Source organism: Cyclopterus lumpus, chromosome 19, assembly GCF_009769545.1.
Source record: "Cyclopterus lumpus isolate fCycLum1 chromosome 19, fCycLum1.pri, whole genome shotgun sequence".
NCBI classification, from domain to species: domain Eukaryota; kingdom Metazoa; phylum Chordata; class Actinopteri; order Perciformes; family Cyclopteridae; genus Cyclopterus; species Cyclopterus lumpus.
In genome coordinates, this window is record NC_046984.1 from 13,805,824 (window position 1) to 13,828,721 (window position 22,898).

Genomic DNA, 22,898 nt, shown 5'->3' on the forward strand with positions numbered 1-22,898 from the left:
TCCAATTACATGAAATGATACTAATTGACTAAATGTGTTCCTTCACTCAAAATCGATTTAGACTCCCGCAGGACTGAAACGAATAGCTATACAAAATTATAGTTTAATCTGCATTCATGTGAGTGAAAATGGATTCCAATTGTATTGCCACTGAAATAAATATAGTTTTTTTCAATATTTATTCCTAATTGATTTATACAATGATACGTTTTAAACTTTAATCATACATGTTTTTTTTATTTACATCAAATTACCCAAAATATTAATGTAAGTAATGAAAACAAGATCATTTAATTTCCTGGTCGATTATTCTATTTAAAACGTTAATTACGATGTTAAATAGAACCATAAAATAAATTTGTATAGGGCTTTTACATTTTACTTTACTCCGCCAATCATCAGCTCGCAATTCATGTATCTTTGTCATTTTAAGAATGTACAAAAATGTGAAAATCTAATTGTGTAAACTTTTTAACATAAACATTTCTTGCAACCTAACTTCAGTCGCTGTCCTACAGATGATCAGTATTATGCAAATAATAAATCAATTAGATAGGAAAGCAATTAGACAAATGCAAGACTATGCTCTTTGTTCATAAGGAAGTTGTTTAAATGATTGGTTTGTCAATGTGGAACACTGTTATAAAATAATATAGTTCTATATGACAGTGGGGTCTAAGGCTGCAAATGGTCTTTTAGCTTTATTACTGCCCGTGCATTGATCAAACCGCCGCTTGACTGATCCCGAACCCCAACAGAAAGGTTTGTCAAGTCGTCTCATACGAAGCTCCTGATTAGCCGCCGCACGGCGCTATTATAAAACGACAAATATTATTGGCCGAGCGGGCGCTCACGGTCTTTTTTGTTTTTTTTGTTCTTCTTCTCGCGATTGTTTCCCGTGTGGGTTAATGGCTCCTCCTGCTACAGACTGAGACGAAGCTGGCACGGAGCAGCGATACGGGGGGAGCTGTAACACCACGGAGGGAGAAGGGAGAAGAAAAAAAAAAAAAAGCGATTACACCCCCCAAATACCAGCGGGTTTTTGATCGAAATTGCTTGGGTGCATCTTGGAAAAAAGGCCTCGCGGGTGGTAGTTTGGGTCGAGGGGTGCATTTCGAAGCGAGCGGTCGAGGATAGCAGTCTATTTTTCCAACAACCAACTCCCCAGATGAACTCCGTCAGAGCCACCAACAGGAGACCCAGGCGAGTGTCGAGGCCGCGCCCGGTGCAGCCCGAACGGAACAACGGAGACAGAGGTACGGGCGGCCGCCGTCAGCTAACGGCCGAAGGCGAAGCCGTGTCATGCGCCAACGGCCTTTACGTAACGTTCGTTTGTTGGCCGTTGGCCTGTTTACCACTCCTAGAGACGGCGGGTTTGGCAAGAAAACCCGAGGCTTCTCGCTCTGTGGCTTAGGCCAGGCCGCGCTTTGTTTGGCTTGAGTGATTGGGGCTAGCTAACGCCGCTAGCTAGCTTACCAGGTTATGTGGAGGGTTGGGGGTTGTCTTCGCCGAACGTAATACGTATGTAGCTAAATGTTCGACATTAATAGCGCATATTCAGGTGACCCCGCTGGAGGCAAAGGGCTCGGCTTGACACGCTCGGACCAAAATCTGCGTGTCTCCTCGGCCGTCGCATTCCCAGCTGTCACTAACGATTTTGAGGGTGTAAATCTGCGGCGTCTTCGGACTGCCATTTTTGGGGTGTAACGTTAACAAAAACATTAGCTAGTCCCCCCACCCCCCCACCTCTCGGCTCCAAGAGGCCACGCAAGATCAGCTGTGATGGATGATACGGTGTGGGTTTTTTGGGGATGAATTCACTCTCCATTTTCTCTGCTCGGGGCTGTTTTAGTTCAGAGCTAACGTAGCCGGCAGATTTGGACCCACGTCCCCTTCCTTGTTCTCGGAGCCTGTTAGCCGTAGCTCGATTTGTTTACACCGCGGATTTGCCAGCTACGCAGTTCAGTTTTTAGCCATTAGCCGCACGTCTGATCGACTTCATCTGCGGCCCTTAATAATGACAGCACCGTCAAAGATGAGTCTGAATCTGCACACACGGGACCCCGAGACAAATGAACATTGACTGATTACAGTTGTGTATGACTAGACATGAAAGACTGGTAATATGACTGCAGGGGGTGCAACTGCCATTATCAATAACCTTTTGTCTGCCTTACCAACTCGTACCCGGTCTGTTAGCCTACGTGATGTATTTACAGCGTGTGAGCTGAATGCACACTGTTGTGTCATTAATGTGAAGAACAACTGTGTCAGTGGTTAAAGTGTTTCCTGCAATTACTCGAGACCTTTTAGTTGTGTGTTTGAGCAATAGAGGATGATTGGGCTTCTCAGAGAAATTCCCAGTGCTGTTTTTTTTTTTTTTATTGCATTGTCTTTCCCTATACTGCAGCTTTGTGCATTGAAGTGCCTCTTGACAAAGTGGTATGTATAGAAAATCTGTTTTCCTTTTTGTCCAGATGAGGAGGCTCCTGCAGCAGCTGCAGCAGAGATGGCTATTGAGGAGTCTGGTCCAGGAGCTCAGAACAGTCCCTATCAGCTTCGACGCAAGACCCTCCTTCCCAAAAGAACCGCTGCTGCCTCTGCCACCGCCTCTGCCTGCCCAAGCAAGGGCCCAATGGAGGTTAGACTGAAACATTAAAGTGTATTTTTGTGTGCATTCGCCACAGTGTGCATGTCTGATTGATTGTGTTTTTCTTTGAAAGAACAATGATTTTGTGACAGCAGTACATTTTTCAGATGATTACGTAGTGCTTGAATCTTGGCATGCAGTTGATATCCTATTTTCCCTCTTTTACAGGGAGCTTCAACTTCATCAACAGAGGCCTTTGGCCATCGAGCCAAGCGGGCACGAGTGTCCGGTAAGAGCCACGATCTGCCAGGTGTGTGTTAAATCTCCACAGCTGGGGAAAGGAGAGTGCTAGCTTTTTTTCTCCTTTTAAAAAAAAGAAAAAGAAAAATAACCTTATTGATTTTCTGTGTGCGCCGGTAAATCTTGTTACTTTGCAATCTATTTAACAGCATGACTCTATAGTTTAATGTGCTTGGATTGAAAATAGTTTTCCTAAAGCTTACACTGTGTGTGTGTATGTGTGTGTGTCTTTAGCAGCCCCAGCAGAGCAATATCTGCAACAGAAGCTTCCAGATGAGGTTGTTTTGAAGATCTTCTCCTACTTACTAGAACAGGACCTCTGTCAGGCAGCTTGTGTCTGCAAGCGATTCAGCCAGCTAGCCAACGACCCCATCCTATGGTTAGTGCTGCTGAAGAGATGGAAACTTGTCATTTCCTTAAAAGGCAAACCACTGAAATGTCTTTTGTGGCATTAAATATTATAGGAAGCGTCTATACATGGAGGTGTTTGAGTACACGCGTCCCATGATGCATCCTGAGCCAGGCAGGTTCTACCAAGTCAGCCCCGAGGAACATGAACACCCAAACCCCTGGAAGGAGAGCTTCCAACAGCTGGTAAGTCTGCCGTCAGAATTTTCTGTGATTTGTTTTACTGTGAAAAAGAAAGTGCTCTCTGAAGAGCATCAATATCTTTGCACACACTTGGTTTATTGTTTAACATTTTTTCTCTATATATATTAAATAAATGTGCAGTTCTGAATCATGGCCTTACAATAAAATCCATGCCACTAACTGGGGTAATAATATCTCTCTTTGGGAAAGAGTGCCTGTAAAGTTATAACACACACATTAGGAAAAAAAGTCCTTTTCTATTTTTAAATATCTTAAAATGTACGGGGAGATACAGAAGCATTACTATCGCAATATAACATGGATAAGCACTAACACAGGATGGGGTTGTTCCGGTAGACGATGGTGTCTGGGATGTTCAGAGCAATAGACAATAATGGAGGCCTTTGACAATGTAAAGACATATTTTGCATGTATCCCATTAATGTATAAAATTATGAATATTATTAGTATGACATTTAAATTAAATTTCCCCTGTCATAGTGCGACACACTTGCAATATACACACACACACACACACACACACGACTGAATGGCATTTAAACAAAGACCATTAAATAGGCATTTAAACAAAGACCATTAAATAGGCTTTGTGTCAAACCTTCTAAGGTTATGCCTAGCATAACTGGTAGAAGGTGAAAATAAGTAGTGTCCTCCTTCAGTGGAATGTGCAGCATGAATGACTAGTTTGAGCCAAGGCAAAAAAAACACTGTCAACATTTAATTTTCTTTCCACAGCACACAGACAGGGTTTCCACTTGTCCTGGGAAAAATGTTGACAATTTTTCCATTCATGGTAAAGTGGCAACAACTCCAAATAATGCGCTGTCCCTGGTACTGAATGGAGCGGAGGAGAGACAGACAGAACACGCGTCACTTCTGTTCAGCCTCGATTGCTTTTCGTGGTTGTAAATATAACTTCTGGCCCGAATTCTTTTTATATATCTTCCGGTGTTTCCCACAGGATTTTGTGAGACTGGCGCTCTAGGGGGGATCTGGGGCCATGCTCCACTGGAGTATTTTCATCTTATGTAACTTTATACTTCTATTCCACTACATGTAGGAGGAAACTATCTACTCTTGACTTCACTACATTTATTTGACAACATAAGCTACTAAATAGGCTACTTCACAGATTCAAATTCTTACTACAAAATAGAAATCAACTAATAAGCTATGCTGTATTACTACGTGGTATTTACAGTGGCCTAATACCTAAGAGTGTATAAAGTAATTGAAATTAGCTCCACCTTTTACCTTCAGCAACATTAAAGTGATGACCACATAAAAGCATTAATAATTACAATCCAGGTGGGTTGCCTACATCACTGCAGATTGTGCACTGAAGACTATTAAACTATGGCAGGGCAGAAGACTTTGTCGGGCCACCACAGTCTAGGTAATTAAAAGGAAATGCTAATATTCTGGAATTGTAGCCACATTTTTCAAGCGGTTTCGTAGCTCTTTTTTTTTGTCTTTAAATAGCACATACAGTATTTCTCATTAGTTAATTCTCACAATGCCTTTCACGGACACAACAGTGTAACCTGTTGACATGATCACAATGTGGTTCTATTTATGTAAATCCAGAGTTTTTTAATGATGATGTCAAAGGGAAATTCAAGCTGAAAGTCAAACAATGATCACTGGCATACATTATACAAAATAAACTGCCATTTGATCACCTGACTTCAGTTTTGCAGGAATCCTACCTCGTACGGTTTGTGGATTATAATTTTGAGGTCTAGAAATGAAAGAGTGTTTTGCAGTTTCATTCATTGTATTAACTTTGAAATCGTCTGTCATTTGTATACAGTTTTGTTTATGAACCCTAATTTAGGGTTCAGGGGTTGCAGGATAGTTAAAAGGACAGGAACCAGAAAAACATTTCTCCACAAAGTTGGATCTATTTTTCAGACATACCTTTTTTTTCCCTGTAACTTAATAACATTATAATTGTATCTCCCTTAAGAGGAACTCTGGTTGATGTATTCAGTCAGTGGGCATGCAGCACAACAAGGGGGTCACAAGTAAACATTGCTTTGCTTTAACGGGTAACATTACAAAAATATTAGGAACCACTGATGTACTCTGACTATGTAGCTTTTCATGGCACCCCCTTGTGTAGCACATTAGATAGCGTTATGTTTTCTATTCAAAAACCCCAATGCACCTAAATTCACAGTATTTGTGTCAAACGTGTTTATTTTACTTGCAATACCTAGGTGGTATGAGGACCATGTTAATGTTTGGCGTGATCACCAGAAACTTGACTTTGGTGTTTTCTGTGTTGCAGTACAAAGGTGCTCATGTAAAACCAGGCTTTGCTGAGCATTTCTACAGTAACCCCGGCAGATACAAAGGCAGAGAGAATATGCTGGTAAGTCATGGCTAAAAGATCAAATCGGGATGTATTTCATTGGCCATAGCACAGCCACTGTAAACACCTGCTTGCTTTTCCAAAAGGTCATGTGATGAATTGTAGGTGTGTATATTCTACCTGATGGTGTTTTTTTCTTCTCTTCTCCTGCAGTATTATGACACCATTGAGGATGCGCTGGGTGGAGTGCAAGAGGCTCACTTTGACGGTCTTATTTTTGTCCACTCCGGCATCTATACAGACGAGTGGATTTATATAGAGTCCCCCATCACCATGATTGGTGCAGGTATGCATGTTTCCCTCACTGGAAAGAACTTAAGACTTTACCTTGATGCTTGACCCGCATGCAATCAATATCTCTCTTAAGATAGGATACACTCTGTGGTGTTAATGTCCATATTTATGAGGGTGTTATTGAGTGTTTTCTGCTTCCCCCTCAGCTCCCGGTAAAGTAGCAGACAAGGTGGTGATAGAGAATACTAGAGACTCAACGTTTGTTTTCATGGAGGGCTCAGAGGATGCCTATGTGGGATACATGACCATCAAAGTGAGCATAGATCTCACTTCTCTCAATTTTTTTGTATTTGTATTTAACTTGAAGCTTGATGAATGGCTGTCTGTGTATTAAATACCCTGTTTTATAGTCTCATCACAGGGCTCCACTGTTAAGCGCTGTAGTCACAGTGGGAAAGGCCAGCTTTGTCTCTTTATTTATAGTTGAAGATATTATTATTATTATTTCCCAAATGGAGACTCGGTTTCTGTAAGTAACAACCACAAATGATGTAAACAACAAACATTAGTCTTGTAAGGATGCTCATGGGCTTCTGATAATAAAACCAAATTGTGTGGTCGACTAAAAGATTTGGCGCTGCACTTTTTTGGGATTGGAAAAAGGACACTGAGACCAACCTATAAAAGATGCCATATCCAACTTTCAAAAGATAATGGCCTGATATTGGTGCTGTTTGTTGCTGCTGCTTCATCATGTTCTCAATTTCAGATCTCCTGATCAGATTATTATTTTTTTGTAATTACAAGCCAGAAGATGTATGAACCAGGTGCATTATTAAAGGGTTTATCTATCGAACTGAGTTAACACAATGTCAGTTGCACAATACAATCCCACAATTTTGGGTATCATTTTCACATCTGCGTTGGTTGTCTGGATTGTTTTTATACGTAGAGTTAATTTAAATTTGTTCAAGAACGTCAATGTTGCTCGTCTTCATGTGACACCGTATTGATTATTCTATGTCTCCCGTGGTGCAAGATTCTTCCTGTGTTCTGGTTATATCCTGGTATCAGCTACCAGTATTCGTGGCACTAATGCCTCCAGTAGGTAGAGTCTAGTGTGGATGTGGTGGGTGGAAAGAAGCTTGATGTGTTGTCAGTAAGCGCAGCCACTGTCTGACCTCTGCTGCTCTCCTCTCCGCAGTTTAATCCTGATGATAAGTCGGCGCAGCACCATAACGCCCACCACTGTCTGGAGATCACAGTCAACTGCAGCCCCAACATCGACCACTGTATCATCCGCTCCACGTGTACAGGTAACGCACACATTGAGCACTGGGAGAGGACGCAATGACATGACTACCTGTACCGCCCGAAAAGAACAACAATTCAAAGATGCAACATTGTGTATTATTTAAGATAGTATTGCACATATATTTGCATGCATTATAACAGTTTAAAGCCATGTTTTTCTATAGTTTTAAAACGCAGTGTGTCAAGTGTCCTTAATGATGGGACATCATTAATGATCTGTGTGTTCATTATGGGCCAGGATGAGAGACTAAATGTGTCATTTGGTTCTTGGACTGGACAAGCCCTCTTTGAGCAGTAGTTTTAGTAGTAAACTATTTTGTTCTTTCTCGTGGAATTTCTTTGGTTTCCAGATTTCCTGGAACTGAACTGAGAAATCTGTGCCCGTTTTGTTTTTTATATAACACCCACCTTGATTAGTTTTCATCAGCCTGCTTCATGTGATCATATATTTGTAGTGTTCATGTAGCATGAAAGGCCAAAGCAGCACCTTTTCGCATCAATAAATAAAATATCTTTGAGTGGAATCTACTTCTACCTCGAAAAGATCACAACCTTTTGATGCTCACTGCCAATGAGTACAGTGTTGCCAGTACTGAGATGCCAGTATTACTTTTTCCGTACTGTATGTGTGAGGGGTTTTCAATCTGCAACCACACTGCCACCAAATCCTACACACTGTCTCTTTCACATTTGCCGGTTTCAGCTTAAGTGTGAGGATTTGCTTGCTTTGGTCTGTTCATGTCATTGTAGATTACAAGGGACATCAATTAGGATTTGTGGGTTGCCGTTTGTAAACGCAACATTCAAAGTTGTCCCCGCCATCCCAGCTCAATGATGATTACATTGCTCCTCAGAGGGGGAAAGCCAACTCTAGATTCACTCTCGTTTTGGAAACAAACTTTGTCCATTTGGTGTTTTAACACACTATATTTGCCATTTTTATCGCCGTTGTGTCGGACATTTTCGTAGCTTCCTCTTGGGTCTGTACTTTCGATCTCGTATCTGGACGCTTCTTCTTCTTTTATCGAAACATCCGAACCCCAATAAGAAAAGAAAATGACTGCAGGACAGAGTCTCTGCAGATAGAGACACCACCACACACTTTTATTTTACGTCATGATTGAGGGGAAACATTTTTGTATAAAGTCTTTAAATTGTCTTTTAGGAAACACCTACTCACTCACCTTTTTTTTTTCTTCTTCTTTGTTTACTGTTGCTAAATTGATAGAATAGACAATTACTCGCAGCGCTACTGTAGTGTGACACGTGTGTTTTCTTTTTCCCCCCTGTGTTTAGTGGGTTCGGCTGTGTGTGTGAGTGGTCAGGGAGCTTGTCCAACCATCAAACACTGCAACATCAGTGACTGTGAGAACGTAGGACTGTACATTACAGATCACGCACAGGTAAAAGTTACTTTTCCTGCCTCAATGGTGACGAATGATTTGCCATAAATACACACAAACGTCATACAGGCTTCTGACTTTCTCATCTGTTCTAGGGCATTTATGAAGACAATGAAATCAGCAACAATGCGCTAGCGGGAATTTGGGTGAAAAACCACGGTAATCCCATCATTAGACGTAACCACATCCACCACGGTCGAGATGTTGGCGTGTTCACCTTTGATCACGGCATGGTAAATACACAAACACTCATTTCATACATTTCACTGAAAGAATCATCACAGACCATCTAATTTGTCGTCTTTTCCGTGTTTCAGGGTTACTTTGAGAACTGCAACATCCATAGAAACCGCATAGCGGGCTTTGAAGTGAAGGCCTACGCCAACCCCACAGTGGTGCGTTGTGAGATCCATCATGGCCAAACAGGAGGCATCTACGTCCACGAGAAGGGACGGGGACAGTTTATAGAGAACAAAATCTATGCCAATAACTTTGCTGGTGTGTGGATCACGTCCAACAGCGACCCGACGATACGGTGAGGACACCAAATGCATCACGCTGAACAATTGTAGTAAACCTGGAGAGGGACGGAGGCTATTTGGAGACAGCAAACGTGTTACAGCCAGCGTGGCCTATATTGATGCAAACACATTGTCGCGTACGAATTTTGTCTCGGTCTGCATTCGCATGTTTATTCCAAGATTGTGACGGTTCTTTTCTCTTGTCTAGGGGAAATGCTATATTCAACGGTAACCAGGGAGGGGTGTACATATTTGGAGATGGACGGGGTTTGATAGAGAGTAACGATATCTATGGTAACGCCTTGGCGGGAATCCAGATCCGAACCAACAGCTGCCCCATTGTACGGCACAACAAGATCCACGATGGTCAGCATGGGGGCATCTATGTGGTAAATGCACTCTTCATTTTGGTTTCCAGTGTAATCCTTCTCCAGCCAGTCTGACACTTTTTAAAAAAGTAAAAAAATCCCCCCCCCCGGCAGGAGTTTTTTTTTGACTGTTTTGTGTTTCAGCACGAGAAAGGCCAGGGGGTGATTGAGGAGAATGAGGTTTACAGCAACACCCTGGCTGGAGTCTGGGTGACCACAGGCAGCACTCCTGTCCTCCGCAAGAACCGCATCCACAGCGGCAAACAGGTGACACGACCACGGTCAAACATTGCACATGTATACACACGCATTGGAAATCCGATTACATTTCCTCAAGTGATGACATCTCGTGCTTTTTGACATTCAAGGCTGCATTAAAGTGATGAACAGCATTGCCGAGCTGCTATAGCCTGACGGTTTGATTTGAGCAACACAAATACTGCACATTTAGTTAGAAGTATCAACTTTACTAATGAAAGCCATTCAATGTTCTTGGTTTCTTTGGGAATCTGGTTATGATTGGACACTAGTAAACATCATAGTTGTAGGTAAGGTAAGTTTGCGGTTCTAGATGCCAGACATACTCGACATATCTACATGCACTTTTACTCAGTTGTTTTGTGTCTATGAACCAAGGACATTTTAACACGTGGCCCGATGGCGGTTTCTGCACAATGACATGGCTTTATGTACATTTTATTTAATTTTTTTTCAATGGTCATATTGTGTATTACCGACAAACGCAAACAAATTAACCCCTTCAGTGCAACGATGGACCAGCATCTTCCATGTTGTACATGGTACACTGCCAATGGAGTCTTTGAATCCTCCAATAATCAGAAACGGTTCTTTAATTGATGTCTTTGGCTGTCTTTAGTTCAGTTGTTTTAATTTACTACTTCCACTGTCTTCTTTCCTGTTTTGGGATAAAAAATAACTTGAATGTTGAATCTACAGTTTATATCTACAATGTCCTGATTGTTAAACAAAGCTCTATCATCTTGGGGGGGTTTTCAATGTGGTAATCTCTCTCTCTTTTTTAGGTGGGCGTCTATTTCTATGACAACGGGCATGGTGTGTTGGAAGACAATGACATCTACAATCACATGTACTCGGGTGTACAAATTAGGTGAATATTAACACCTTTTTTTTTAGTTTTCCACTCTGTTGTATGTGATTTAAATTATTAAATTGCTGTTGAATCTTGACAGGACGGGGAGCAACCCAAAGATCAGGCGCAACAAGATATGGGGAGGCCAGAATGGAGGGATTTTAGTCTATAACTCGGGTCTGTATTTCTCCCTCTGTTTGTGTGTGTGTGTGTGTGTGTGTGTGTGTATATGTATGTGTACTTGCTATGTGTCTAATGTGCCATTTAACAACAGGTCTGGGCTTCATTGAGGACAATGAGATCTTTGATAATGCCATGGCGGGGGTGTGGATCAAGACGGATAGCAACCCCACACTGAGACGAAATAAGATTCATGACGGCAGAGATGGAGGCATCTGCATCTTCAATGGAGGCAGAGGTACTTGGACACAATCTGTAGCCAGATGATTAGGAAAATGGAACATAACTTCTGATTGTCCACGATTATTCTAAATTCAACACCGTTTGTATCAATTAGTTGATTTTATTTCCCTGCCCAATGTATGTAGAAACGGATGATCTCACAGACAGACTGGGAGACTTGATCAATCAATACAAATATGGTTATTGCTTTCAAAACACATATAATATATATATATATATATATATATATATATATATATATGTGTGTGTGTGTGTGTATATATATTATATTATATTATATTATATTATACTGACTCCAGCCGGCTGCCACCGTGTTTGGGTTTTTATCCAGTGCCGTGTCGATTGCTGCCATTTAGGACGCGGTGCAAAACTTCAGTGTCTAGATCCTCACATTACAATTTTCTGTAAATCTACAGGTTGAATCATGAAATCTTTTTCTCCGTAGGTTTGCTGGAAGAGAACGACATCTTCAGGAACGCTCAAGCCGGCGTGCTAATCAGCACAAACAGCCACCCGATACTCCGCAAGAACCGCATTTTTGATGGCTTCGCTGCAGGTTAGCTGCTTTTTATTTTTATTTGTTCCACTCCCAATGAGCACAAATAACATCTCGGGCTTATATCTCCTTTTGGTGCTGATGACAGACTTCTCTTTTACTTGTCCAGGTATTGAAATCACTAACCACGCCACAGCCACGCTGGAGGGCAACCAGATCTTCAACAATCGCTTTGGGGGCCTGTTTTTGGCCTCGGGGGTCAACGTCACCATGAAGGGTAAGTCGCTGCTTTTTGGGCTTTAAATCTTTGCGCAACTCTGGTTGCTTCTTGTTTCTCATCACATTTTCTGGCCCCCCCCCCCCCCCACCCCCTCCCCACCCCCTCTGTCAGATAATAAGATTCTGAATAACCAGGATGCTATTGAGAAGGCCGTGAGCAGAGGACAGTGCCTCTACAAGATCTCCAGCTACACCAGTTACCCCATGCACGACTTCTACAGGTAAACTGTGTCGGCTAAACTCAAGATTCAACATCGACTTGGGCTGTAGGACATTGTGATTACAATTAAGCCATTTAATCGTCAGTTGCTGCCCTGCATTTAAGAAACGGGATGAAAGTCCGATTTAGATTAGTAATTGTGTTTATGTAAATTATTCTGTTGTCTTTTATCCCTCCAGATGTCACACCTGTAATACAACAGATAGGAACGCCATCTGTGTAAACTGCATCAAAAAATGCCACCAAGGGCACGATGTAGAGTTTATACGGCATGATCGGTAAGACATCTTTGGTTCCCTGTTTGACCTTTTTCTTCCTGGAGATCCAGGAATTTGTTTTGATGTTTAATATTGGAGGAAAAAACGGTGAAATTCATGTAAATCTTTTAATGGGTAGTTTTAACTCTTCTGATTCTGACTTGTATATTATGAATGGACTCTGGTTCATTACCCCTGATCTCTGCTCCCTTTTTTAGGTTTTTCTGTGACTGCGGCGCGGGAACATTGTCCAACCCGTGTACGCTGGCCGGAGAGCCCACACACGACACAGACACTCTGTACGACTCGGCGCCGCCCATCGAGTCCAACACGCTGCAACATAACTGAAGGCGTCCGGATGTCCAGTTACACTCTCTCACATAAGCATATAAACACATTACATTGCACACAGCCATTCACGCTCACACATACACAGTTAAATACACACATCTACTTGCAGCCATAAGGACCCAGAGAGACTCTGTGATTGCGGCGCTCTCAAATGGGATCACGGTGAAAAGAGGCTGCAGAGGGAGCAGCTTCCTGCCCGCTGCAGTCAGACACGCTGCAGTAGTGGCAAACTCCACTAGAGGGAGCAGTGGAGCTGAGAGTAGACTGACTGAACGGCCACAAGAGATTCCTCACTTGAGTCATTCTTATTGCGGTCTGTAGACAAAGAAGATGAGAAAAGAAGGGCTACGCAGAGGGGCTGTCGATGGCGGCCTGCGCCACACTGGCAGCGCATGAAGATTCCCCCCCACCCCCACCCCAACCTGGTGTTAATCCTCGGCTCCCAGCCCATTTCTTCTTCCTCACAAAAACTGCTGTCAAAGAGACTTCCTGCTTCCTCGCAGCTGCCATCCCCATTGGCTGCCCCGGCAGTTGTAACTAGGCAACATATGGGCGGATGTTGCTCTGTGGTGTGGATAAAGAGCAAGATTGTGTGTGTGTGTGATGGAGCACTTGAGCTTTTTCTTTTTAAAAAAAAAAAAAGAAAAAAAAATTCTGATCAGTGGATTTTATTTCAATGCTTTCTCATGTAGTTTTGTATTTTCAAGCAAAAAGTTGACTGTATTTGAATGTCTTTTATTTTATTTTATTATATATTATAATTATTTTTCTTTGGTTAGCATCTCTCCTCCCGTCCCGACTCCAAGGCAAAGTGCAGACACTCGCACGTCCCAGTGGTGAAGTTCTTTCTGTGAAAGAGAATTTAAACACTAAAAACCCTCTCCAGTATATTAGCTTAAATGGCAGGTGGAGGGGCTCCACACTTGTATAAAGGTGTGTATGTAAATGTGTGTTGTGTACAGTGGAAGTTTGTGTGTGTGTGCGTGTATATGTTTAAGTTGATGCAGTCAGTGTTTCGGTGGAGAGGGTTACAATAGGAGGCGTCAGAGCTCCTTTGAACTGGGACTGAGGAGTCAATCTGCTGTCCCATCCCCCCCTCCCCCTTCCTCCCCTTATCTCCCGTGTATCGTGGTGACTGTGGCTCCTCATGCAGCCTGAATCGTATGCATGTACCATAACATCTAGACTTAATATATTGTGAAGTACTCAATAACCATTATGTAGATGCTAGTTGGAATTCAAAAGGGGGTATACTTTCTTAGAAAGACAAAAGAAAACGGGAAACTGGCCATTTCTAAGAAAATAAAACTTTATTAGATCACAGGTGTCTTGTTTTTAAATTCACACCCTGCAGAATTACCAAAAAGTGTCTGTTCTTAAAAGAAATGCTGAAGGACCCCCCCCCCCCCCCCCAGGAGTATTGGTTTAGTTCAAGTTTACAACATGCATCGTGTTTTTAGTGTATTAGTCCCCCAAAGTGTTTATAAAGAAATCGCACTAGATGTCATATGCATGCAGACTTTTATTGAAAAACTATACAACGTAAACAAACGTACTTGACCCCGATAAACACATAACAGTCCTAAAAATCAAGTTGTTTTTGCGGGGCCACAGCGGGACAGGATGTCTGTGATGTACGTGTTGTTTTTGGCTACAAGCTCCTGCTTCATTTTCTTGAGGGCCGCCTTCACCTCCTCTTCACTCAGGGTGGCAGCAGCAGCGAGTGACTTTGCCTCCTCCAGGAAGTCCTGGATCAGATGTTCCCCCGCCTGAAGGAACGGGAATACCAAAACCAGCAGTTTCAGCCTCATGACAAAATGCATTTGTTGGAAAGTTGAACATTTTTCTTGTAGAAGTTCTTATTGGTGCAGTACAGAAATCACAATTTAATACTTACAGGGACTTCTAAATGCGAATAATAACTACGTGACGTTAAATGGCAATTTTTTTCAAACCCTTTTTAGATATCATTTGACAATTAAAAAATAAATAAAAATAACTACTACATCGTGACAATTTAATGACAATTATTAAGCAAGGAACCTCTAACTATGTGGGCACAGAGTGCCGGGTCGACCGTACTTGTTTGTCTGTGCGTCGCCTCTTGGCCTCGGGCTCTTCTGACGTCTCCCCTGCGGGTTCCTGGAACTCCTCCAGCTCCTCAGCCTTTTCCTTCGCCATGGCAACCACCGATGGCGGGAAGCACGCCAACTCGGCAACGTGGATTCCAAAACTCTGATCGCACACACCTGAACACAGGTAGGTGGGGGGGGGGGGTCAGTTCAGGAGACGCCTCTTCTCCTTAATTTACATTTACATGGCTTACATTTGTCAAATAGTCCAGAGAAACAACTAAATAGATCCAACTTCATATTACGATACGTAAATATTTGAACAAAACTGTATTGACTTGTGTGCCGACCTGATTTGACCCGGTACAGCATCGTGAGTGTGTTGTGGGAGGTCAGGGCCGTGACGTGCAGGTTGTGGACGGTCGGCTGCTGCGCTGCCAGCGCCGTCAGCTCGTGGAAGTGAGTGGCGAACAGACAGAAGCAGCTGATTTCGGAGGCGATGTGTTCGCTGATGGCCCAAGCCAGGCCGAAGCCGTCGTATGTGGACGTGCCTCGGCCGAGCTCGTCGATTATGATGAGCGAGTTCTCCGTGGCCGAGCTGCGGGGAAAACGCCGGCGATGAGAAAAGACTTGTGCGCCCATCTTTGTAGTTAAACTTTTTTTTTTTTTTTTTTTTTTTTAAAGAGCTTGTGCGTCTGTTCTTACCGCAGGATGGCAGCCGTCTCCAGCATCTCGGACATAAAGGTGGAGACTCCTTTGACCTGGCTGTCTCCCGCTCCCACCCTGGCCAGGATGCTGTCAATCACACTAAGCTCCGCCTTTTCACATGGCACAAAGCAGCCAATCTGAGCCATCAGGGCAATCACACCCACTTGTCGGATAAATGTTGACTTGCCACCCATATTTGGTCCTGCAGACGAGGGGTAAAGAGTGCATGTGTGACTTTGGCCATCAGAGATTGTCTTGCCTCAGAACCGGAACTAAACTGAGCATTCTTTGTTCAACCGTGAAGTTTATGCGCTTTAGAACATTTACGGATAAAGAAAAAAGAAAACTGAGCTTTTAACACTATCTTCACACAAGAAAACAACAACACCTTCTTTGTTTGCGTTTACTGGGAGTGAGATTTCAGAATCGATGGAATGTGTGAAAAGGAAACGCTCTTTTCACAAGATCCATTCCCAGGATATTTTCTGTGAGGCTCTAGATGGCATGACGCACAGGGATCCCCGCCACTTCTGTGGAAGGCTTGATTTAAAAAGGGACACGCTATGGCACTTATCTATGAAATCCCTTATCTGCATCGAAATGATAACATTGATCATAGAACAATGCAATGGTCAATTTTAGCTCAACGATGCAGCGTAAACTATTATGGGAATTATTACCTAAATCTGCAGCTCCAGTCAGCTTTCATAGCGAGTTTCAGCTGTTATTTTAAGACACTTTCACTGTTCTCATGGTGTTATGCTGTAGCCGTTACCAGTGAAAATGCTTTAAAAACCCGTTGTCCAGTACCTGCCCAGCACCGAACGGCAGACGGACTTTTAATAGAGCTTTTAGCAGCTTGAGACATTTACAGAGTTGAAAGGGAGAATATTGGATTTGCATACACCAGGTGGCCGAAAACACAACTCCAAATGAACAATTATGTTTCTATGCAACTGCCGGATGACTTAATAAGCAACCGTTTTCTCACAGCATAGCCAAATCAATAAAAAAAAATAAAAAAAGAGGCCAACATCTCCAAACAGCTGCTGAATCAGATCTTCCACAGACACGAGCATTCATTTCCAGGTTGAGTTTCTGAAAACTAACTTCTATGTTCACTCTCCTTTCAGCGATGCCATTTCTCTATTAATTGCACCGAGAGCATTTATAACACTTTGATGTTACACTTTGGAAGAGAGTCATCTCTTTGTACCTGTTATAATGTAGAAGTTCTTCTCTCCCTCGGCGAAGGATATGTCGTTGGGTATGAAGGCGGTGTCTGCGTCCGTCTCCATGCAGGGGTGCCTGGCCTGCAGCAGCTCCATACGCCTGCAGCCGTCCGCCAACAGCCGGGGCCGAACGTACGGCACCGGAGCGGAGACCGACGCCACGGCGAAACTCGCCACTGCGTCCAGCTGAGCGGTCACGTCGCTCAGCGCCTGGAGAGGATCCACGTACCCTGGCGGTTCAGAAAGAATCAGATTAAAGAACACTATGTGGCCACGATTTTAACTTCCACGTAAAAATGTATTTCTTCTGCCAAATCGATTGCTGAAAAGACAGTGGGCAGCGTGCGATGACATTCCTCACCTGCGGCGATGTTGATGATCTCTTTGACAATGGCATTCTGGGCCTCCTCGTACTCCCCTCTGTTCTTGGTGTACTCCTCGTTCAGGGAACTCAGCTTGCTGTAAAACGTGCGACATCAGCTGACGGTGAGAGCGCCTTCAACACATTCAGTGTGTGTGTGTGTGTGTGTGTGTGTGTGTGTGGCGCAGTGAGACGGACCCGTTTGTGAAGCGCACTCCGTTCTTCTGGACGTCCAGCGTGGAGAATTTCTTGTTGTTCCTCAGACTCTTCTCCTCCTTGCAGGTGACCCTCAGGTAGAAGCCCAGGATGGCATTCGACTCCAGCTTCACCGTCTTCCCAGCATCCAGACCTGAACCACAAAGTTCAAACGTCATCCAGGTACGGCTGAACCCGTTGCCATGGTAATCAACGTCCAAAATCAGCGCACGGCTTAACAAACCCAAATAGCCCATGTCAATAGGGAATAGGAATCCCACATTATTCATCAACATAAATTATTAAAAGTTATTCTTTTTGTTGCGATTATTGCACATTTTGTAGCGGTTTTCGTGTCAATAAAAGTCAGATTTTTGTTCTCGCGTCTCATTCGATAATAATAGAAAAGTAAAAAGTACAATATATGTAAATAATGAGTTTGAGGAAAGTTTGACAGCTTGCATCCGATGCTGCAACAGGGCCCAGAGTATTAATAACAATTATTTGGTCCTTTATGTCGCAGCCGGCTACATAAAGATAAGCCAGATGTTTCCCTCCGCAAAGACAAATTATAATAAAACCCGGTTAAGCATTCCGCCGTGTTAAGACATCCTTTTAAATGTGACCAAAGGAAGATCTGAAGAATTGACGACACTCAAAAGAATGTCTGAGGCACATGATGACGGCACGGTGTAATAAAATTGCTTTGGTGTCGTCGTCGTCAGCAGACGGACGCCTGCAGTCATTCCTTTGAAACACAGAATCTAACTCCTTTGCAGATGTCCGTCTGTCTGGAAGTATTGACCTAGTTCTCTGGCTGCAGTGGTCAGCACCGCCTGCATGCTCTTTTCCAGAGCGTCCATCTTTTCTCTCAGCTCACTCAACGCTGGATCGAAGGACGCCTTCACCAGGAACTCATGGTGGTCAATCTACGCACAACATGCAAGAAAAAAAATTATATACATGTTCACGACGTGTAGAATTGTTAAACATAATACAGAGACAAATAATCCCACATTGTACACGTGAACACAAAATAGTGGAGCAAAGACCTGGTTCATGTCCAGTGTGGTTTCAATCATCTCCTGGTACTTCACAAAGTCAGCTTGTAGGTCTCTGAGAGGAGAGATCAACACCGCCTCCAACAGAACCTGGTAGCTACCTACAACACACACATACAACTTTATGGATGGTTTCAGAAGGGTATGACTTCATTATCATGGTTATTTGCATAAAAACAGACAATTTCAATGATTAGGAAATGAATGACTAGTTTATTTGCTTTAATTAAAAATAAATAAATAAATCTCAGCAATAGTAGTTTTAATTAAGCTGCTTAGTGTCAAGTCATCATCTTATATAATGCTGTGAAAACATCTTTCAAACAACTGGATTTTCTCAAGTTTCTTGCCAAAAAAAGAACATTTTACAAGACGACATTTGAACACATCACGCCGTCAGCCTATGAATGTGTGTGCGTCTCCGTGACAACCGGATGGCATCGACTACAAGTCTGTGTGTACCCGAGTATCTCTCCAGGGCGGAGACGAGGGCGGGGACGTGGCTCACGGCCTGGTAGACGCGGAAGCAGTCCTGCAGCGTCGCGGAGTGACGGTGGAACTTCTTGGCAAGACGGTGAAGATCCGGAAAGCGCCGGAGCAAGTCCTCCTGACAGGTCTGCCTCAGCTCGGAGTCGCAGACGAAGCTCTCCACCAAGTCCAGCCTACACAACACATGATTCATAACAGTACACACTGTTATTTTAAAAAGGACAATGTGCAGCTCCTTTCATGTCGATTAGATTTGCATTGAAATAACAGCCGTTTCATTTATCAAGAGCTTTTTGATCCAAATACTGGTCCAGAAACATTAAATGCAAAAGATGAAATCATTGATTTGCTATGAATGAGACTCATGAACCCGACGTCAGACGGCATTTGCTCGGCCTTATTTTTCTGCCACTATCCGTTCGAATATGCCTCGCGGGGTTCGCCCTCGCCCCTCGTTGATATTACCTTTCCTCTATTTTGGTTTTGTCCATGAGCGGTTGTTTGATCCACTGGTTGACGAGACGCTGGCCCTGCGGCGTGCGGCACTTGTTCAACAGGCCGGCCAGCGAATGAGCTCCGCTGGTGTCATCAGGTGATCCCTGGAGAATTGAACATGTTCCCATGGCTTATTTGATCATCATAAAAACATCTACAAAACAGATCCCATAACGCCCACGACCATGAAAAATGCGACCATCAGCAGCAACGAGAGGCTCGGTAAACACGGTCCTGTTTATCTCCTGACAACCTATTCTACTCAATTCTAAGAAATCATGTTCTGTCCGCTCGTAACTTCTACTTAAATGTATTTTATGTACAAAGGCCTGTTCTTTTGACTTCTAAAAATCAAAAGAAACACATTTTTATTACGTAGTTACCGAGTTTCATGCACGTCCAAGCCTCCAACTGTCAGTCACATATTATCGTTTATGGGCAATATGAATATGGGACTTTCATTTCCGGAGTCAGGTGCGCCCAAACTACTGCGCCTCTTCTCACGTTGCAACAAGACGAGAGAGTATGACTGTCATGGTGACCACTTTTTAAATAATAAATAATTAGTGCAAGAGGATAATCTGGGAGGAGACCCAGCACACGCTGGAGAGATTAGATCTCCGAGCTGGCATGGGAACGCCTCGGGATCCCCCAGAATGAGCTGGAAAATATTGCGGTGAGAGGGAAGCCCGGGTCGGCCTGCTGGGCTTGTTGCCACGGCGACCCAACCCCGGATAAGCGGGTGATATTGGATGGATGGGTAATGTGCAATTAATACACTCACACTTTAGCACATTTTCCTGTTTGCTACAGACTGTAGAACTGTGCCCAAGACAAATGTTCCCCTTAGGAACAATAAAGTTTACTCTATTCTATTGAAACAAAGACGCATGTACACAAAAGGGGCAATATTGACATAAACACAAATTATCAGGGTGATACATATAACATAATTATCAGGCTTAATCCATTTCCCAAAGTGTGACACTATTTCTTTGACTGTTCACTGCAAAACCTATTGTTAACTTTTCCAAATGTCATTATATGTTTTGACCACTTTAAAGTGGATTTTCCTTTACGTCCATTGAATCAGCAGAAATGGAAAGGCGACGTAAAAACCAAACTAAATGCACGACTAGTGAGAAAGACTGTGTATTATTTGTCATTTGGGTGAACTGACCCTTTAGTTAATTGGGGGAACTGACCTGGAAGAGGTTGAGAGCCCTCACGGCAGCGTTGTCCAGTCTCATGTACTGACCCAGGTCCAGTGTGGCGAGACTGAAGGAGTTGAAGTTGGACTCGTCCGAGAGCAGTTCAAGGAAACGCACCACTGAAGCCAGGCACGACATGGCCACCTGTGAATGAGACCACAGATTTAAACAGCTCGTTGGCCCATTTCCTCATGCGTCCAGTTTAGCACAAGAACTCTAACTGGTTTACCAAGCAGCTTGTTATTTTGTCCTAAAAAAAATCAAACTCACGAGGTAACGAATAAGCAAAGACAGACGCCAGGAAATATTCGACCGTAGCGAGTACTATGCATTGTACCGCCATGATGGTACAATGCATGACAGATGGTTTACACTGAATTGTCGGGCTTCTTCCTCTCCTCAAATGTCGGGGATCTCCTTCTTCTTGCTCACCTGGTTGTCCAGCTCAGGCAGCGTGTTGCTCGCCACAGTCGCTCCTCTCTTGGCCCTCAGCAGCCTGTTGAGATCCTGGACCATGTCCTTGCTGCTAAACTCGGCCCTCTTTCTGTCCGAGATCAGAATGCCGCCCCGCTGGACCACCTGAACAAACACACGACGACGACAACAACAACAACGTCTTCTTCACGCCTGTGTCCAATGTCGGCTTTGTGTTTGCAGCGTTTTGAGGATATCTTGAACACTTTTCTTTGAGATGGAGCATGCATACCTCCCGTAGTTTATTGCCGTCAGTGTTGCATTCGCCCTGGGCCAAGAGACACTCTTTGGGGCTGATTTGGACCAGAAGGGACTCGAGGTTGGAGAAGATCTCGTTGTCGGGGAACTCGCACACTCCCATCGTCCTCTGGGCTGCGTCCACGTAGCCGACCCCGACCACTCGCTGTCCATCGGCTCCGGTTGCGAACCGCACGGCTACAACTCCCGCACAACCCACTGCTCCGGTACCACCACCGAACAGAATCTCCTCAAACTGAGTCAAGTTTCCCGGAGATGCCTGAGAGTGGAGGAAATGGGCGAGACGGACAAGAGGCGACAACCCTTTATTTACCCATTATATTGAAATAGTTGCCAGTTTGATAAAACAAAATTGACATAACATTCCTTTAAGTTGACATGGTAAACCTGTTAGTAAACAATATTCAATTTAAACCTCCAGCACAACTGAAGACCTGCGGATAACTTGTTTGACTTTTAACATGAATATGTTTGTACAGCTCCATACGTGTATCAGACCAGTGTAAAAGATGGTGACTTTTGCATACTTTTGACCAGTGTGTGATGCTTTATGCACAGGACCTTTTGATGAAAACACATTGCACCATGAAGCACTGGCACAAAGAAAGTAGGGCAACAACAGAGCTCATCTCCATTTTAAATCACAGAAACACTCCTCGACAATCAACACAGTACCTTGTAGTCGACCTTCCAGTCGTGCTCCTTGCTGCTCTTGCTGTGGTTCTTGTACACTTCCACTCTGTACTGCCTCACCAGCAGCAAGTCTTTCACAAAGGCCTCGAAGTTCAGCTTGCTCAGCACCACACTCTCCAGCTTGCGACTCCCTGTTGACCCAACAAGCACACATTCATATTTATAAAATTTTTTTTTTTAAAACGTCTGTAGCTAAACGGATGCGCGTGCACGCCTCGGGATCGCGCAGCCTCGCATTACCTGAGCCCAAATATTTGATGACAGCATTCGTCTTGAAAACCTCCCTCGCCGCGAATATGGCGTCCTTTCCGTGAACAGTGAAGTACTCGTTGCGGTCGAATATTCTGAAAGTAGTGTCCGGCTTCTCCGGCATGGAGGACATGAAGCTCAGGAAGCCCGGCTCGGCCGCACTGTCCGCGGACAGGTTCTGCTTCGGCTGCACCGCCATGCTGGAATCTCCCGCGCCGCGGCCAAACCGGAAACGAGGTTCTTCCTTCTTCCGCTTTCTTCCGCTTCTACTTCCGTTTCTTCGCGGATCGCAAAGCAAAAGATGCAAAGCACTATAAGAGTGTGATGATTCGTGGCATTAAAAAAAATACCGATTGGTAAGAAGAACGTAAAATATAAAATAAAAGATAATAATATATGAACACATCTTGCCGTTTTTAAATAAAATACAATTCTGTAATTTGATTATTCAATTATTATTCGACACCAAATTCAACACAGCAACCAAGAATTTACAATTTCCTTAAATCTGTTTTTTATTATTATTTATGTCACAGACCCAGAT

The 22,898-nt window shown here is 43.5% G+C and overlaps 2 protein-coding genes across 5 annotated transcripts; one reads left to right on the forward strand and one right to left on the reverse strand.

The window, feature by feature from the left end:
* The first annotated feature begins 660 nt into the window (after positions 1-660).
* fbxo11b (F-box protein 11b) lies at positions 661-14,179 on the forward strand. Of its 4 annotated transcripts, none has more exons than XM_034558153.1 (22): positions 661-1,256; positions 2,478-2,641; positions 2,819-2,900; positions 3,125-3,269; positions 3,355-3,484; positions 5,796-5,879; positions 6,033-6,165; positions 6,320-6,426; positions 7,318-7,429; positions 8,724-8,830; positions 8,926-9,063; positions 9,148-9,365; positions 9,560-9,740; positions 9,864-9,986; positions 10,763-10,848; positions 10,931-11,007; positions 11,105-11,248; positions 11,699-11,809; positions 11,919-12,026; positions 12,141-12,249; positions 12,428-12,526; positions 12,724-14,179. In XM_034558153.1, exons 1-22 carry the CDS (start codon positions 1,169-1,171, stop codon positions 12,851-12,853), a joined length of 2,676 nt encoding a protein of 891 aa, XP_034414044.1. In that variant the 5' UTR covers positions 661-1,168; the 3' UTR covers positions 12,854-14,179. The 4 variants fall into 4 exon arrangements, with proteins under 4 accessions (XP_034414044.1, XP_034414047.1, XP_034414046.1 ...); XM_034558156.1 differs by having other exon boundaries at positions 744-1,256; positions 2,819-2,879; XM_034558155.1 differs by having other exon boundaries at positions 874-1,256; positions 3,128-3,269.
* A 181-nt stretch (positions 14,180-14,360) lies between these two features.
* Positions 14,361-22,659, reverse strand: msh2 (mutS homolog 2 (E. coli)). Its single transcript, XM_034558152.1, has 16 exons — positions 22,346-22,659; positions 22,088-22,236; positions 21,387-21,671; positions 21,113-21,259; positions 20,675-20,824; positions 19,440-19,573; positions 18,948-19,147; positions 18,477-18,586; positions 18,230-18,353; positions 17,428-17,578; positions 17,230-17,327; positions 16,853-17,098; positions 15,634-15,838; positions 15,279-15,526; positions 14,939-15,105; positions 14,361-14,625 (listed from the first exon to the last, which is right to left on the reverse strand). The coding sequence occupies exons 1-16, from the start codon at positions 22,551-22,553 to the stop codon at positions 14,446-14,448; spliced, it is 2,802 nt and encodes a 933-aa protein (XP_034414043.1). The 5' UTR covers positions 22,554-22,659; the 3' UTR covers positions 14,361-14,445.
* Between the last annotated feature and the right edge of the window lie 239 nt (positions 22,660-22,898).

Coding starts and splice junctions, on each gene's coding strand:
- fbxo11b (XM_034558153.1), top strand. CDS start 1,169: ATGAACTCCGTCAGAGCCACCAACAGGAGACCCAGGCGAGTGTCGAGG. Junction 3,485..5,795: donor AGGAGAGCTTCCAACAGCTG/GTAAGTCTGCCG, acceptor TCTGTGTTGCAG/TACAAAGGTGCTCATGTAAA. Junction 12,027..12,140: donor GGTCAACGTCACCATGAAGG/GTAAGTCGCTGC, acceptor CCCCTCTGTCAG/ATAATAAGATTCTGAATAAC.
- msh2 (XM_034558152.1), bottom strand. CDS start 22,553: ATGGCGGTGCAGCCGAAGCAGAACCTGTCCGCGGACAGTGCGGCCGAG. Junction 21,260..21,386: donor ACGGCAATAAACTACGGGAG/GTATGCATGCTC, acceptor GTGTTTGTTCAG/GTGGTCCAGCGGGGCGGCAT. Junction 14,626..14,938: donor GGCGACGCACAGACAAACAA/GTACGGTCGACC, acceptor CCGTTCCTTCAG/GCGGGGGAACATCTGATCCA.